General features: G+C 39.6%; 1 protein-coding gene across 7 annotated transcripts in view; it reads right to left on the bottom strand.

Moving 5' to 3' along the window:
- Positions 1 to 18289, bottom strand: part of psd3l (pleckstrin and Sec7 domain containing 3, like) — a 146494-nt gene that overhangs the window by 7464 nt on the left and 120741 nt on the right. For all 7 annotated transcript variants that reach the window (XM_056265554.1, XM_056265552.1, XM_056265555.1 and 4 more), the window contains one exon: positions 3965 to 4155. In XM_056265554.1, the coding sequence (XP_056121529.1) occupies positions 3965 to 4155 (191 nt within the window). The remainder of the gene's footprint in view (positions 1 to 3964; positions 4156 to 18289) is intronic.

Genomic DNA, 18289 nt, shown 5'->3' with positions numbered 1-18289 from the left:
GAAGACAGTCTTCAAGTGGAGAAGTGCGGCACAACAGTCACGTGATCAAGAACAGGGCCGAAACTGATGAGAAGACGGCTCTTTCTGGCAAGCACTGGTTGCTCCCTACAGTCAAACCAACATTTATTCAGAGTCCTTCACCATTTCTCACATTATCACAGTTATTCGCTATAGTTTAGAAAATGGTGATGAAATATGACGAACTCAGAGTGATCAGATCAGTGGATATTTCACTGGTTTTGTCCGTCCTTCTGTTAGACTCTCACAGATGAATTATGTTGAATATCTGTCAGCTGTTCAATTTAACTCCACAATTAGATAATACCAGTTTAGCTCAACCAGTGACCAAGCAATGCTTCATGTTGTTCAGTGTGTGTGTAAAAAGAGCATTAGCAATTACAGAAAACACACTTCAGGAAAACATGATCAGGTCGAAGTGTCCGAATCATTTTTGGTCCCAAATTTTTATACATTTTACTGGTAGTCGCTGTATGAAGAATTTTTGGGTATAATATGTCACAGTTATATATAACTATAGTGTCCTGCACACACTAGTAAAAAAAAAAACTGAATATTTTTTGGTTCGACTGTATCTCCATATTCTCCATCTGTCTGGCTATTGGGCAGAATGGCAATATGCAAAACTTTCTGACACACACAAAAAAAAAACACCCAAGCCTGACTAAACTCTGCAAAAAGCTTTATCCATTCTCCCAAAACCATGTGAAAAGATTGAAAGTGAACTGCATTGCTGCCCCTGGTGAAGCATGATGGTGCAGTAGCCGGCTTCAGTGAAGGAGGAGAGGGGAATCATGGGTCGCTCCACGTAGCAGTCAGCTTTTGGCCCAGAACCTTCTGGCATCGGACAGAGAGCTGAACATGAAGAGAACTCCCACCTCAGCATGACTGACCCAAAACACCGATCTGAACCCACAGCAGAAACACTTCAGTAAAGACAGATCAATGTTTGAATGACCCAGTCAGATCTGGACACCTGTGCACAGGACATGCAAAACGTGGCATTCTGGTTTTCAGTGGCATCGCATAGGTTGTAATTTTACATTAAACATGCAAAAGTTCTGAAATGATCTGATGATTTACATCACAAAAACTGGTGTGGACTTTTTATATTCACAGGATATGCGACTCTTTTCCACTCAATAACAGTTCACAGTGACCATGGCTGTTAAACTCCAAAAACCACAAATAAAAAGATATAAAAGTAACATAACTGCAGTCCATATATGACTCATGCACCATTTTTCAAGTCTTCTAAAGTCCTATGCTTTGTGTGAGGAACAAACTCAAATTTAAGATTAAGGATGCACAATATATCAGCCGGCATCGGTCGATATATGTTCATTTTTAACGTTATCGTTATCGGACCGATGAGAAAATAAGGCAGAACTATTAAAGTCGATAAATAATGTATTATTTCCTCCAGCTGAGACTCTTCAGACGCGCACTGTTCAACATTATGTTTTTGATTTGCTTGAAATATGATTGGAATCCCTTCAAAAAAGGAAAATAGTGCATCACAAATCTGTCATATAGGCTACATAGAATTATTATGAGAACATTATAATTGTGTGCATGGCTTTTAATGGTGAGACTTTTGTTCTTGTAATCAGGCTCTCAAAAATTATATAAAAATTTGGATTTAGATTTATCAGCCAATTTATCGGTTATCGGCTTTCAAATATAAAGAATTATCGGTTATCGTTATCGGCCAAAATGTTCATATCGGTGCATCTCTAAGCTAGCCTGGCTAACGTCAGACCACGTCTCATTGACATTGAGACTAGGGTCTGGGAATCACATGTTCATTTTCTCGTATTTGAGGCGTGGTTTACGAATGCCCAGAGCCGTTTATTGGGCGCTACGAATGTCTATCAAATGGGCCTGTACGTAGCTCATAGCCAATCGTTTCGATTATACCAGATGATGTATGTAGAGCAACAGACATTAGACGAGGAAGAAGACGATGGGTCAGAGATTTATGTGTGCACGATGGCGTATGTATCTAAAGCTGCATCGAAAGGTAACTTCGCGTCTGCTGCCGTGTGTGATCCATAGGTATAAACAAACTGCTTCGGTGTGTCGCATAGACGTCGTCATCGTCTTGCTGCTCCCTCCCCGTTCTGTGATTGGTCCCCTCGCTGAGGCGAAAATCTGGTCCATGGTATCCAGACTGCCTAGCAGCGTGAATAAAATCGGGTATGGGGAAACCCAGGCTATCTCTAAGGTGTTATTCACTGATAGTACCGTATGCACAATCAGCAACATCGTAGTAAAAGTAAGATGGACTAGTTTTGTACTGCTTTTGGAGCTCAACAGAATCTGTTCTCATTCACTGTGTGTTCCACTCAAGCATTGCGTATATTTATGTGTAATATTTATGTGTTCCTTTAGTCCTGTATTTTCCATGGTGTTGTGTTAGAAAGGGTCAAACCTAGATGAGCATTTCAGCGCTCTGTTCCAGCTCTGAAGGGCATTACTAGCATGTTCCCTGTCGAGTGACTCCGTGAAGGTGTCTCTGCAGAACAGCTTTATTTACGGCAGTGCTTTAGGAGCTTTGGGAAGCATCCGGGTGCTTTACGGTTCTCAGAAGTGTGCCGCGTCGCACTGATGGCACCTCTGGGACCCTGGCCTGAATGCTCTCAGCATGTGATGCATCAGATCACTAAAGCCCTGCTGTTTTTATCCTGGATGTAATGCGTTCATTGGACCGCACTGGCATGGCTGGCATTGGAGCGTGGCGTGCCCAATAAACTCTTCTGCCAGAGCCGGCCAGTAAATCACAGTTACCCTGTTACACACGTTCAAACACCGCCTCTATATTATTATACATCTAACCCGGTTAGACAGGGTACACACACTACTGTTCAAAGGTTTGGGGTCAGCAAGATGTGTTCTCTTCTGCTCACTAAATCTGCATTTATTTGATCAAAAATACAGTAAAAACAGTGAAATATTATAACAATTTATTTTTAAATAATCAAAAATGTAATGTATTCCTGTGATCAAAGCTGAATGTTCAGCATCATTACTCCAGTCTTCAGTGTCACATGATCCTTCAGAAATCACTCTAATATGATGATCTGATGCTCAAGAAACATTTATGATTATTATCAATGTTGAAAACAATTTTTGCTGAATTTTCTCTATTTATTCTTTGATGAATAGAAAGTTCAAAAGAATAACTTTTATATAATTAATGTTATAAATATCTTTACTGTCACTGTTGATTATTTAATGCGTTCATGCTGAATGTAACGCATTGTACTGATCCCAAAGTTTGATCGGTAGTGTATATAATACAAAACCAGAAATATTTACAGTTTTCAGTCATCTTAAACGTTCCGTTTGATCATATCAACTGTCCGTATTTGAGATTGGTCATTGCTGGACGAGCTGAAATCGCTACGTCTCTTCAAACAGACACGAACAGCTCAGCAGGTTTTCAAGTGACTCTAGAATCTCATTAGGAAGGAAAAATAAGTGGGCATAATATATGAGAGACTACGGCCAAAATCCCATCTCACCATGTGTGCTTGCCAAAGCACTGAATCACACCTGCTTTACCCTCGATCACATTACACAGCATTTATTTAATGCTCTTTCCCTGCATACCCAGAAGCTTGACTTGTGGAGAGTCATAAATATATGAAAAAGGCTTTTAATTACACAGAATTAATACATCAAAATGCTTCAAAGTCATTCAAACGACCTGTCCAGCTTTTTAGCAAAATAAATGTTTAGTCAAACTGCTTTTTATCATGGTGTTTTAAACTTTAATTAAAAATAATAAATCATGCGGTTAAAGTCGTTAAACAATACAGTTTCAGAGTACTTTACTGTATTACCGTATCAAAATCTTGCTGCATGGATCATACACTTTACATGCAGTTATCGTATTGGAGATGAAACAGCACAAACTTCAGAACTCTGGATTGGATCTTACTTTTCTTGCCGTCCATGTCGGCGTGTATTTTGCGTGTCAGGAAGCCGGTTCTGTAGACGGCAGCGTTGGGGTCGTGTGCGATGTCCAGGAACGGGTTACTGCCGCTGCTGATGCGACTGATGCTCTTAGTGTGAGAGTGGTGGTTCTTATCGGCCAGCTCGGACAGAGACTTCTTCAGCTCATCTCCATCACTACAACACACACACACACACACACACATCCCATCAATGCATGCATGACAACTCTTCCATAGCCCTGACCATCTATAAAGTATCTATAGTGAGAGTTTGAACAGGTTCTGTACGATGTACGTGTGGAAATACAACTTGTGTGCATTAATGTAAAAGATTGATGGTCTGGTGTGTGGGAGTCTGCCGTTATTTAACACCACTGCAGGAATCCCCACATAAACACACTGACTCATCTGTCATTTGCAGGAAAAAGCAGTTGACTGCATCTAAATGTCTCTTTTGCATGCATTTAAATGACAGCAAAAAACAAATAAAGACAATTCATGCGTCTGATTGGTTTGCACAGTCCAATTTATGCTAGGTCACATAGATGTTTCTCCACAAAATGGATCTAAATGCACGTATGCAGCTATTACAGAGTTCACTTGTGCAACGCTCCCCATATGGCAGTTAGTGTTGCACAGTCCCTCCATCATGACTGCTCACTCATGCATGCATGGCAGCGCTCTTACACATCTATCCATCCTCCTGTCTATCCCGAAAGAGTCTTGGCAGGATTTTACACTTGGTGTTTTATGACCAGAGACCTGTCCGATCGATAGAAACGCATTAAGTAACCAAATGTAAATACTCCCAATAATAGAGTTGGGATGAAACTGGTGTGCATTTCAGTTTACAATTTACTTATTACAACTCAACCAGATATAGTGCTGCGCCATGTGTAGTTAAGGGTGTGTAGATCGGTTTGCTTGGTTCGGAGCCAAAAAACATTTAGTCCTGGTCTGTTTAGCGTTCACATTAGCATTTGTCACGCCGAACCTAAAGGCTCAGGGATATGCTCACAACCTGATTGGTCAGCTTTTATGAAGTAAATTTTGCGACTGTACTAACTGAGCATCTAAACCAATGCTGTGCTCTGGGCTTAATTCGCTCGCTGCGTGTGCCTGCACATATGACCAGCTGAGATCTCGGTCCGAACTGTGATGGCCAACATCGCGACAGATGTGTCCTTTTTAGGGTGGCATCTCATGACATCATGTCCTGTTTTTGGTTCGTTCACATGTCTTTGACCTGTGTTGTGTTCATATTTCAGTGGAACCGCACCAGAGTTAGTTTGGAAGCGGACCCAGACCCATCTCTTCAGTCTCGGTTCGCTTGTTTGGCGTAAACTAGGGTTCAGATGGCAGTGTTCACACTTATTCAAATGAACCGCACTAACAGAGCAATCGCACCAGAGTTCGCTTTAACCCAACCAAACCTGCCCAGTGTGAACACACCCCAAGTCATTGTAAATGTAATTCATGAGCTCTTTTACAGCAACTTATTCACCAAAGTCAGCTATATGCCTGCTGCAATTAACACACTAAACTGAATTTTGTATAAAAAAGATTATATTATAGATAATGGTCCATTTTCTGGCCATGTTTGCACGATTATTTTGATTAGCAAAATAGTAAATTGAGTCCCAAAATAACACATACAGATAATGCAAAGATAATAATTCTAAGAGAATCCCCGTGTGCGTCATTTATATTGTTATTTCCAACTTTAACACTTAAAATTTGTTTTTGTGATTAACCTTTGATGCATGATGAATGTATACTACCGTTCAAAAGTTTGTGGTTAGTAAGACATATATTTTTAATAGGGCTGTCAATCGATAAAAAAATTTAATCTAATTAATTACATACTCTGTAATTAATTAATCTAAATTAATCGCATACACAATCTTACAATGTTTACATGGTTTCTGGTAAGCTACGTTTTTATTATTATTGCTTGACACAAATTTCACGATTTCAATTTAATTTAATTCTTGTGATTTGATGCAATATTGACTCATTTGGATAAATATTAGGTACACAAGATAGGCATTCATTTTTCTCAAGAAAAAAAAAATCTCACCCAATGCTGTAAAAATACAGAGAGCCATATCAGCTGGTAGTATAAGGTTAAAAATAGCTCAAATTAAATATAATGCATGTTTATTACAAATAACAACTTTGATAAGTAAAAATATAATACATATGTAATATAGTAGTAGGCTACATAAATTTAGAAAAACTCTCTATAGCTCTTTTTTTATAGCCAACTATAACGTGCTATCATATGGTCATGAAATGGCTTTCCTGATGTAACTTAGGCTAAATGTTATGTGACACAACTGTTCTCCAGCTGTTTTATTGACCTCTTTTCTCGGTTGAAAAACACTGATTGATCGAGGGATATACATTTCGGTAAGTTTTAGGCTGCCCGACTGTATCTTTCAACATTGGTCATTCGTGTTAATTTACTATTAGCTAGAGATGATCGGTTCACGTGCCGCTATGGGATCTGTCATGACTCATGTCACATTTACAAGCGCCAACGGTATTTATTGTTTGATTTTCGTAATAAAATTGACAGAATCTAAGATTTTTTTGATATCATAAGTAACGTGCTCTGTCTTGTCTGTTTCCGTGTCCTCTCTTTGGTGCGCGATTTTTCTGTGCGTGAGAAAATGGTTGTGTGACGTGAGAGCGCGTGAAAAGTTACAACACACACACACACACACACACAAGCGCGCTTTCTCTCAGACACACTCACCGACTCACGCACACACTCCTGGATGCTTTGCATTGATGTGGTACTTTAGAGTTGACGAACTCCGTTTGTTATAAGTAAATGTTCCAAACAATGATCCAAGCAGCGCGTTCTTGTCTCCCTCCTTTTTACACGAATGGTGGCTACGGCTAGAACGGCTCCGCAAAGGTCAAACCGGAATGGATTAATCTGCGTTATTTTTTTTAACGCGTCATTTCTTCTCAGATTAATTAATCGAAATTAACGCGTTATTTTGACAGCCCTAATTTTTAAAGATTTCTATTTCAAATAAATGCTGTTCATTAAAACTTTCTATTCATTAAAGAATCCTGATAATATAATAATGATAAATATGATAATAATCATAAATGTTTCTTGCCTGAAGGATCATGTGACACTGGAGTAATGATGCTGAAAATTCAGCTTTGATCACAGGAATAAATTACACTTTACTATATTTAAATTCACATAGAAACATTTTAAATTGTCATAATATTTCTCAGTATTTACTGTATTTGTATCAAATACATGCAGGCTTGGTGAGCAGAAGCGGCTCTTGAACAGCAGTGCATGTACTGACTTTAGTTTAGGTCTGTTCTGAGTAGAGGCTTCTGAAGAAGCTTGTATAAACTACTCTTAAGGTGTTTTAGATCCTTTTCAAGGCTTGAGAGCTTCTATGCCCATTCATTTACTGCAACCAGTTCTTCAAAACTTGTGTACCACAGTAGATGCAAATCGTTTTTTGGGTGAAATATCCATTAAGTTTTAATCTAAGTGCATCTAAACGTAGAAGACAGCAGTGGCAAATCTGGGTTCCTTCTCTTTGTTTCACACAGCAGGAGGAGAAGATTAAAGACAGACAGCTTTAATCATGTGACCATCAGAGGTCACACCTTGAAGAGCAACTGGGCACATGCCACTAAACGGACACTTCCCCCCCGCGTCTCTATATATTAACGGTTGAGGAGATGAAGGGACGAAGTAAACGCGAGCACTGTGCCGGACTCTGTCCTGAAGGTTTGAGCTTCTGTCAGTCACGTTGCTAGGAAACTAATAATCCCAATAGCAGCCATTTACCTCAGCTTGCAATCATATGTTTGAAGCTCGAGACCACTATTTCCTTTGTGACATTAGCCGAGTGTCAGGAGGAGTATAAATGCTCAAAGATGCCCTTTACGTACACAGAATATTCTTCAAAAGAAAAGCTGACAAAAGGAAACATTAATAAACACTGATTTAGGCAACGAGTCAACGCAGTCTCAGCCTGCAGACGGACTCACAGCAGCTCGCGCATAAAATAACCCTTTTAGAAGTTCTCCTGCACTTACTCGAGCTGAATCACACCATTAACCGGCAGATGGGATTTACCTACTCGCAAAATAAACCATCAACATACTTCAGATCAGAAAACAATTCATTTCACCCTCATTTCAACTTCACATTACAACAGGTCCTGTCATTCTCCCTCTCTCCGTTTAGTGCTCAGTCTCTACGTACTCTAGAAAACACTATAAAAACCCAGATTTATGATGATGGAGACAGATTATTTCAGCAAGAAGACAAATGAACAGCCTTTAGGAACACATCGGAATCGGCCGCACTTTTGCACATTTAAATAAAACCATCTAATGAAATAGGGCTGGAAACACGTCTGCGCAACATACACAAAGAAATACTTTACATATTAAACCATCAGCAGATAATGTTGACAATCTATTAAAATATCAATTGGAACTGACGATACATTTCCTACATCTGACGCTAGCGGTTTCATTTGCATTAGTTTATGATTTTCTAATACAATATAAAATACAGCAGCAAACATTTTTAAATGAGTCGATTATTTACAGCTATTGACCAAAAGTTCACAGGTTGCATGTGTTTCCACTGGCTCTTTCACTCTGATTTAGTGCCAGACTGAATAAGTGCTGCTTGTAAAGCAAAGCAATCAGAAAGAGTTGCACCGTTGTTGGAGGGCAAAGGCTATTTCACACGTGAACAATGTATAATTGTAACCTTGAACACCAAAGAAATGAAAGATGCATTTGTGTCCATTTTACCCCAAGACAATATGAAATATCTGAAAACGTAATGAAATTACTTTAGATGTTAAAATTAGTGCTGTCAAACGATTAAAATATTTAATCGCGATTAATCGCATTAATGTCATAGTTAACTCGCGATTAATCACATTTAATCGCACATTTTTATCTATTCTAAATGTCTCTTGATTTCTTTTTGTCCCATTATTTTTTTCTCATTTTAATGCTCTTATCAACATGGAAAAGTGGATCGGCTTGCTTTGTGCAAATGTTTTTTATTGAAAACAATATTGGCATATACTGTTCAATTTCACACTAAAACATTATCACTTGGAGCAAATAATCTCTCACACAATATAACACTGTCCATCACTAAAAGGGTGAAATAAATACTGACGAGGTCCTGATATTGACGAGGGGGCGGAGAATTCGCATCAGCTGTGTGTGTGTGTGTGTGTGTGCTGGCCATCATCAAGTGGTATTCAGACTGGACGTGCTGCGATGATGATAGCTCAGTTCACAACGACAAAACACACAGATCACTTTGGTCTTGTCAATGGAACCATTTGGCAACTTTTTAAAAGTAAACTTTCCATTCAGAATCTTATTGGCATCCATTTCGGCGTCTCACGCTCGTCATCCACTCAAAACTGGACGTTTTGAACGTTCCTATAACATTCAGAAATAACGTTTTTATAACTTAATGGGAACGTTATGAAAACATTCTTATAACCTAAAATTGTTAGCTGGGGAAGAGGAGAGATTCGCGATTGCACTGAACACGTTTTAAGTGCAGGCATATTCTCTGAGTGAGCCCAGAGAAAATTCTTACAAGAGCAGCGTGTATCTGAGAGCGCGCGCGACTCGAGCAGAGAGATTCGTGCTCGGGACATTATATTCCGCGCGCGAGCAGAGAGATTCGCGCTCGCGCATCCGGCTCGCAAGCCCAAACAAGTGTGTGCGGCGTGCCTGTTGTTTTGTTTCCGGTCTAGCTAGATCCGCTTGCGCTTTCAAAACGTCCTCGCGCGCCGCAAGCCATTGAAATGAATGGGTTTCATAGCGCAGCGGCCCGCATGCGGCGTCCTGTTGCAAAAGCATGTGAAAAAAAAACTACAAAGTTTGCTAGGCCAAAAAGACCGTTAATCGCGCGATAAAAAAATTAACGCCGTTAAAATGGGTTTGCGTTAACGCCGTTAATAACGCGTTTAACTGACAGCCCTAGTTAAAATATATTCTCAAAACTCATAAGATTTGTAAACGAAGACGGCTAGCCATATTTGTTGGTTGGCAGCAGGGGAGTCGCTAGGCATTATGGGCTTGTGGCTGTGTGTTGCTCTTGGCCTGTTTGCAGCCCTTATAGATCCAGCTGACTGGCTGAGATTGGTGAGATAGAGACATCTCCATTGGACTGGGGGTGAGGGACTGATATGCGCCGCTGTTTGGGTCTGTTCCATCTCTTAAAATCATCCTGAAGGCCAGGGTATACTTCATTTTCCGCGTTACGCTCCGTCTCGCGCACAGTTTACACAGTTTTTCAAAGTGTACTCCGTTGGCCGGGAGCGTGGAAAGAGGCGCTCCAGTGGACTTTGTCGCTCAAGTCACTTGCACATGTGCTGTTGTTCGCGTGGACACAGACATTGGGCTGCACACGACAGTGGACGGACCCTGCTGAAGACGGAAATGATGTCGCACGGAGAGTGCACATACTTTCACCACAGTGCTCTCGACTGAGAGGTTATATAATAACAGTCCGTTACGGTATTTTCTGGTGTTCTGCTGCAACTAACGACTAGTCGACTAATTATTACATTTTTCTAAAATTTAGCATGAGATTGCTTTAATTCTGTGAAAAATGATAGTAAACACAAGAAAGAAGGGGGTACTTCAATGAAAAATGCATATTTTATTGAACTTTGCTGCTGATAGGCCGATTCATACTAAAAGTAAATAAAAATGCCCTGTCTAAAACCAATTAGGCACAGTGCTCGGTCAGTATAGACATAAATACATAAATAAAGAAACTCTATCATTTTATTTTATAAAGAACAGGCACATTTGTTTTATAAGAAAAAATAAATTAAAATCAAGTAAACATTTTCTTCCTGTAAACCAGGGGCAGGCACATTAGCAGCAATAAAACAGTAATTTAAAATACTTTTGTCAGGCACAGTCGGACATAACGTTAAATCCTTTTTTTTTTTACCGAAAATACGCTTATAAAATGTACAATGTACATCCAAAACAAAACGTATTGGCTTCCATGTTATTTAAATCTTACCGAGGCGAGTCAAACTCCGTTTCATTCAACTGTCCGACGTGCATCACCGAGGTGCTGCCGTGATACGCAAGGACTGCTTTGCAAACCATGCAGGTAATCTTTTTATTCGCCGTATCCAGGCTAAAATGCTCCCAAACTTTAGATGTTTTGGTACGCGCAGCTGCTGCGTTGGACGCCGCCATTTCTGTATGTTATCGCTCAGCAGAGAAGCTAATACGCACGTGCGACTCTCGGCAGAGATTGTAACGTTAATGAAGAGAGATGTCTGGCGACAACTTCGACAATGAAATTCATTGTCGACTATTTCTATTATCGATTTAATCGTTGCAGCCCTATTGGGGAACGTTTTTAGAAGTAATGCTTTTCAATATTGCGTTACTCGCTAAAAGGTAACTAGTTATGTTAGTTACTTTTTAGGGAAAGTAATGCGTTATGTTACTTTAGCGTCACTTTTTCTCTCCTGGACTGGGCTTGCTTGTTTGTTTTTTAACCACACACACACACACACACACACTGTACATTTTTGGTAAATGTAACTAGCCTGGAAATCCAGACCCAAATCTGAAAGATTAAGGGTCTGGCATTGAGTAATGTAAATCGCCCAGCTCGAGGGGCGGCACCACGCATGCATTTGAAAATCTCACTGCACGCAATTGGATAACACTACAACCAATCACAGCAATACGCCCCATACGCTTCGCTACCAGCAGCGCTAACTGGTAGATTACACTCTTGCCGTATTCGGTCGGCAAAACAGCAAAAAGTCCTTCTTGCAAAGGACCGACTCGAGCGCCGTCTTCTGTTCCTCTTTTAGATACAAAGCCAAGTCTAACTCGTTCATTGCAGCGGCCAAAGCCGTTTCCAACAACTGGTGTTCATCCATCGCCATCTTGCAATGTTTACTAATGACTTCGACGTCGCAGCGCTGTCGTCATCTCGCCTCTGGCCCGCTATATCAGATACAGCGATGTGATTGGTGCAGCTCGGCTACAAGGGCAGTTAATGAGCATCATAACTCAATGCCAGAGTGACTCGCTGAGCAATTTCAATTTGTGCTCTCGCGATAACTCTGGATTTCCCGGGTAAAATGTAACAGCCCTTTCACACCTTAAGTGAAATGATTAAGCCTCAGGCTGAGGGAAATGTGAGTTCACGTCTGTACAGTAGAGGGCGCCGCTCAAACAAACCTTTCAGTTGCTCTGCCATTCTGGATCACAGAAGAATAGGATGCAGGAGAAGACAGTTCAGCACTCTTACTTTAGATAAACATCACATTTGTGTTTTTATTGCTAAAGTGATTTTTGCTTATTGATATGGCTGCATTCGATCATGGAACCCTTGCCACCAGCCATATCACCCTGTAGCCCAAGACTGGTGTCCCACTGAAGCTAAGCAGGGCTGAGCCTGGTCAGTACCTGGATGGGAGACCTCCTGAGAAAACCAGGTTTCTGCTGGAAGAGGTGTTAGTGAGGCCAGCAGGGGGCGCTCACCCTGTGGTCTGTGTGGGTCCTAACGCCCCAGTATAGTGACGGGGACACTATACTGTCAAAGAGCACCGTCCTTCAGATGAGACGTTAAACCGAGGCCCTGACTCTCTGTGGTCATTAAAAATCCCATGGCCCTTCTCGTAAAGAGTAGGGGTGTAACCCCGGTGCCCTGGCCACATTCCACCCATTGGCCCCTGCCAATCATGGCCTCCTAATAATCCCCATCCACTGAATTGGCTCTATCACTCTCTCTCCTCTCCAACTATAGCTGGTGTGTGGTGAGCGCACTGGCGCTGTTGTACTGTGGCTGCCGTCGCATCATCCCAGTGGATGCTCACACTGGTGCTGGCTGAGGAGAGAACCCCTGATATGATTGTAAAGCGCTTTGGGTGTACAGTAGTACATATGAAAGCGCTATATAAATGCCTCATTCATTCATTCATTCATTCATGGAAGGTCAGCAGCGAAGACGTTGGTTAATAAAGTGAGATTAAATACAAAAGTATATTTGTCTAATTTAACGCATTTAATTATTGCAGGTTTGCGTAATAATTAGAGTTTGCTTTTTTACGTTTTTAGTCATTTTGAGGAACACTGAATGTGTTTTTGTGCAAGTGAGATGAGTAAACGGATGTTCACATTTAGTCTAGAACTACAATACTCATGTTTTCACACACACGCCTCTGCACTCACGCTTCTCCCAACATGGGGACAATAGAGCTGTCAGTCAATACATGAGAAAACAGTCACTTGTCTTACTTGTATGCATAACAGATTTTTTGTGTGTAAATTTTAAAAGTAATGTGTTACTTTATTAGTTGAAAAAAGTAATCTGATTACATAACTTGTGTTACTTGTAATGTTACCAACCCTGTCTGCCGGTTCTAACTGTATGTTCACCCCGCCACCGACTTGAGCGTCAAAGAAGCTCTGGCCGCCCTGTCAAGGACGCTTGTCAAAAAGTACGGGGAAGCTTGTTGACGCTTTGGACGCTCTGACGTAGCAGGGAGAAGAGAAGTGTCACAACATGAAATGTAATAAACAGAAAAAAACAAGCAATACATTGAAGAAACCTTTTATAACGACAGCATTTTTATAACCGTTTTGGTCACATTTGGTCGGGAAAAAAAGAATAGTTAGCTATTATTATTATTTGCGGTCAAATCAGTGTCACCGTGAGCAAATGAATTGCATTCCCGCTTTAAAACGAGCGTTCGTAAATATTTCAAATAAAAGTTGCGCTCATGCGGTCCCTATAAGCAAACAAAGTCATGTCATAAATGATAGGAAACCCAGCAACGGCGATTATTAGCTTCTCTTCCATTTTCTCGGAACTAATGTTTTGGTAGGAACTAAAGTTTATATCGTATGTTTCCCCTGGAATCAGCCAGCGCGAAGGACGTCTATATTCCGATTGGTTGCTGGCGTTTTGCCGCTGCTTGCCGCTGAACCGCGTCACAGCTCATTACCATAAAGTTGAGCTTCTTTCAACTTTCTGATTGACGCTCAACACGCCCAAAACGCGACGCCGATGGATTTGATGCTCCTTGCAGCTGAGAAAAGCCAGCTTCCATTGAAAAGGAATGACTTCCGGCCGCTTTGGAAGCTCAAATCGGCGGCGGTGTGAACGTACAGTAAGAAGTGTGGTGGATTTTTAAATTATTATTATTATTTTTTTTTCATTATTATGTTTGCACCTGTTTATGATGATGTGGTGTTCATTATGTATTCAGTCATTGAGCCTAATTGGTTACAAATGGATCTGTGCGTTGATTTGTCATGTGATTATTTTAAATGGGATTGAGTTTGAATATTTGTATATGCCTGATGAAGGTCGTGAGACCGAAACGTTGCTAATAAAATTTTGATACTCATTTGCAAGTACTGATAGTGTGCGGGAGTTCATTTTTTTTTTTTTTGATTTATTGATTATTAGTGAATATTTATTTATTATTAGTGAATTAACTTGGGCCATAGAAATCTAAAGAGACCACTCTCACAACTTGACGTGCCTACTGTAATCACTCATTTGTAATCGCTACAGTAATCACTCACTACTGTAATCACTCATGTGTAATCACTACTATAATCACTCATGTGTAATCACTACTGTAATCACTCATGTGTAATCACTACTGTAATCACTCATGTCACTCATGTGTAATCGCTACTGTAATCACTCACTACTGTAATCACTACTGTAATCACTCACTACTGTAATCACTCACTACTGTAATCACTCACTACTGTAATCACTACTGTAATCACTCACTACTGTAATCACTCACTACTGTAATCACTCACTACTGTAATCACTACTGTAATCACTCACTACTGTAATCACTCATGTGTAATCACTACTATAATCACTCATGTGTAATCACTACTGTAATCACTCATGTGTAATCACTACTGTAATCACTCATGTCACTCATGTGTAATCGCTACTGTAATCACTCACTACTGTAATCACTACTGTAATCACTCACTACTGTAATCACTCACTACTGTAATCACTCACTACTGTAATCACTACTGTAATCACTCACTACTGTAATCACTCACTACTGTAATCACTCACTACTGTAATCACTACTGTAATCACTCACTTTATTATTAGTGAATTAACTTGGGCCATAGAAATCTAAAGAGACCACTCTCACAACTTGACGTGCCTACTGTAATCACTCATTTGTAATCGCTACAGTAATCACTCACTACTGTAATCACTCATGTGTAATCACTACCATAATCACTCATGTGTAATCACTACTGTAATCACTCATGTGTAATCACTACTGTAATCACTCATGTGTAATCGCTACTGTAATCACTCACTACTGTAATCACTACTGTAATCACTCACTACTGTAATCACTCACTACTGTAATCACTCACTACTGTAATCACTACTGTAATCACTCACTACTGTAATCACTCACTACTGTAATCACTCACTACTGTAATCACTACTGTAATCACTCACTACTGTAATCACTCACTACTGTAATCACTCACTACTGTAATCACTCACTACTGTAATCACTACTGTAATCACTCACTACTGTAATCACTCATGTGTAATCTCACTACTGTAATCACTCATTGCTGTAATCACTCACTACTGTAATCACTCATGTGTAATCACTCACTACTGTAATCACTCATCTGTAATCACTCACTACTGTAATCACTCACTACTGTAATCACTCACTACTGTAATCACTCGTGCAATCACTACTGTAATCACTCGCTACTGTAATCACTCGTGTAATCACTACTGTAATCACTCACTACTGTAATCACTCATGTGTAATCACTACTGTAATCACTCATTACTGTAATCACTCACTACTGTAATCACTCATGTGTAATCACTACTGTAATCACTCATTACTGTAATCACTCACTACTGTAATCACTCATGTGTAATCACTACTGTAATCACTACTGTAATCACTCATGTGTAATCACTACTGTAATCACTCATTACTGTAATCACTCACTACTGTAATCACTCATGTGTAATCACTACTGTAATCACTCATTACTGTAATCACTCACTACTGTAATCACTCATGTGTAATCACTACTGTAATCACTACTGTAATCACTCGTGTGTAATCACTACTGTAATCAATACTGTAATCACTCATGTGTAATCACTACTGTAATCACTCATGTGTAATCACTACTGTAATCACTACTGTATCACTCACTACTGTAATCACTCATGTAATCACTCACTACTGTAATCACTCACTACTGTAATCACTCATGTGTAATCACTACTGTAATCACTCATGTAATCACTCACTACTGTAATCACTCACTACTGTAATCACTTGTGTAATCACTCATGTGTAATCACTCACTACTGTAATCACTCATCTGTAATCACTCACTACTGTAATCACTCACTACTGTAATCACTCATCTGTAATCACTACTGTAATCACTCACTACTGTACTGTAATCACTCACTACTGTAATCACTCATGTGTAATCACTACTGTAATCACTCACTACTGTACTGTAATCACTCATGTGTTAACCATCTTCACTGAGCTTCTGGGGCAGTAGGTGGTGTTGTGCCCTGACTGGTCGGGTACATTCAGGGTAAGATGGCAATAACCTTTACTAAGTACCATTTCAATATGCCTCATCTCCTGTTCATGAGGGCATTGCGGAGCAACAATTTTGAAAAAAATAAAACACAGACTGTAACTTTTGTGAGGTTTGCGCTAAAGAACCTTTTAGCCAAATTTGTGCATACTGGACAAAATTGGTGTTGTTGTTTTTTTAAATGCAAAGATCCAAAGAATCCCAGTAAAAAACTGAATGTGGACCAAACAAGTTTCAAAAGTGTGAGTTCAAGGGTTGAACAAAATTAAAAATGTTCAGACCCTTTTCAATAAATGTGCCTAATTTCAAGATCTCTACAACGGTTACATTTTTAAATCTTCAACAAATAGCAAGGGTTCATCCAAACATTTAATTTATTTCATCCTTGTCTGGCTTGAGGCATTGAAACAGTTTTATTTCTAACCAAATTCCCTCTTTGCAAAATATTCGATGTGATGTTTGCAGCTGTTGTAAAATCCTCTATAAACACACACCTGTGCCCTCATTAACTCAGTGTTACTGCACCACTGTGGTCGGGGTGTTGTTTGGCAACCATTCTGCTAAACACTGCTTGGCGGAAAAGTTGATTTAAAGAAACATTCCAGGTTCAATACTAAATAATCGCAGCATAATTGGCATTTTTATTTTTTTGTTTACACAATCATATATGTATATGTTTTGTATTCTTATCTTGTGTTTATACGTTAAAAACAGTGCATGTTTTAATGTTTAGTGCTTTGGTTTCTTGGTACAATGGTTTCTTAGGGCGTATTGCTTAAATAAACAATATATTCAAACATGATATCACTTAATATTTAATCTGCAAATAACTGCAGTCCACTCCATGTTTCAGCAACAGAGATGGGTTTGAAGGTTCGGATCGTTTCCTCCGGCTCAGGCAGAGCGAGATCTGGTTTGTGGTTGGAGTAGGGGTGTGTGATATATATATCGTCTGCGATAATATCGTAATTGTTGTTTTAACGATGTGCGATCTGACATTATCCAGTATATCCCTCACACACACCCATAGAGCGCATGCATTCACTACGTGATGTAGTCTTGAAGATTAGACTAGAGCAGGTGCGCATTTAGACTGATTTACTCTATATTTATATCATTTAATATAGTTTATAAGTATCACACGAAGAGTGCAGTTTTCAGCAAGATGACAAATGTGATATTGATTTTAGATTTGAAGTTTAATAAACAAGAAGTTAATATTAAGTGACTTAATATTTGCCATATTGCCTGTTTTTGCTCTATTTCGCCAACAAATATTGTCCAAAACAAAACCACATTACTGTAATTGCGTCTCTGAGCGACACACAGGCGTTTCCTTACTGAACAAAGCAGCTTTTTGAACGAATCAGTTGAATCAATGACTAAGATGGATTAAGACAGATGCAGTTAAATGCTTCGCTCCTGAATGAATCAGCCATTTGAATGAATCGTTTGTCACCTCTGAGCTTCATTAAACGGGTCTGTGTAAAAGCATCTAAATGCCACTTCAAACGCAGCCTGTGTTTCCTCTGCAATGCAGAGATGAATTCTGTTCATACCTAAATTCATTTGATTGGTAACAGCCCTATTGTGTCTTATTATTATAATTTAATTTGATT

Source organism: Rhinichthys klamathensis, unplaced genomic scaffold, assembly GCF_029890125.1.
Source record: "Rhinichthys klamathensis goyatoka isolate OS25496 unplaced genomic scaffold, OSU_Roscu_1.1 h1tg000236l_1, whole genome shotgun sequence".
NCBI lineage: Eukaryota > Metazoa > Chordata > Actinopteri > Cypriniformes > Leuciscidae > Rhinichthys > Rhinichthys klamathensis.
Note: the sequence above shows the minus strand (reverse complement) of the source record. Positions and strands in the feature narration are given on the sequence as shown.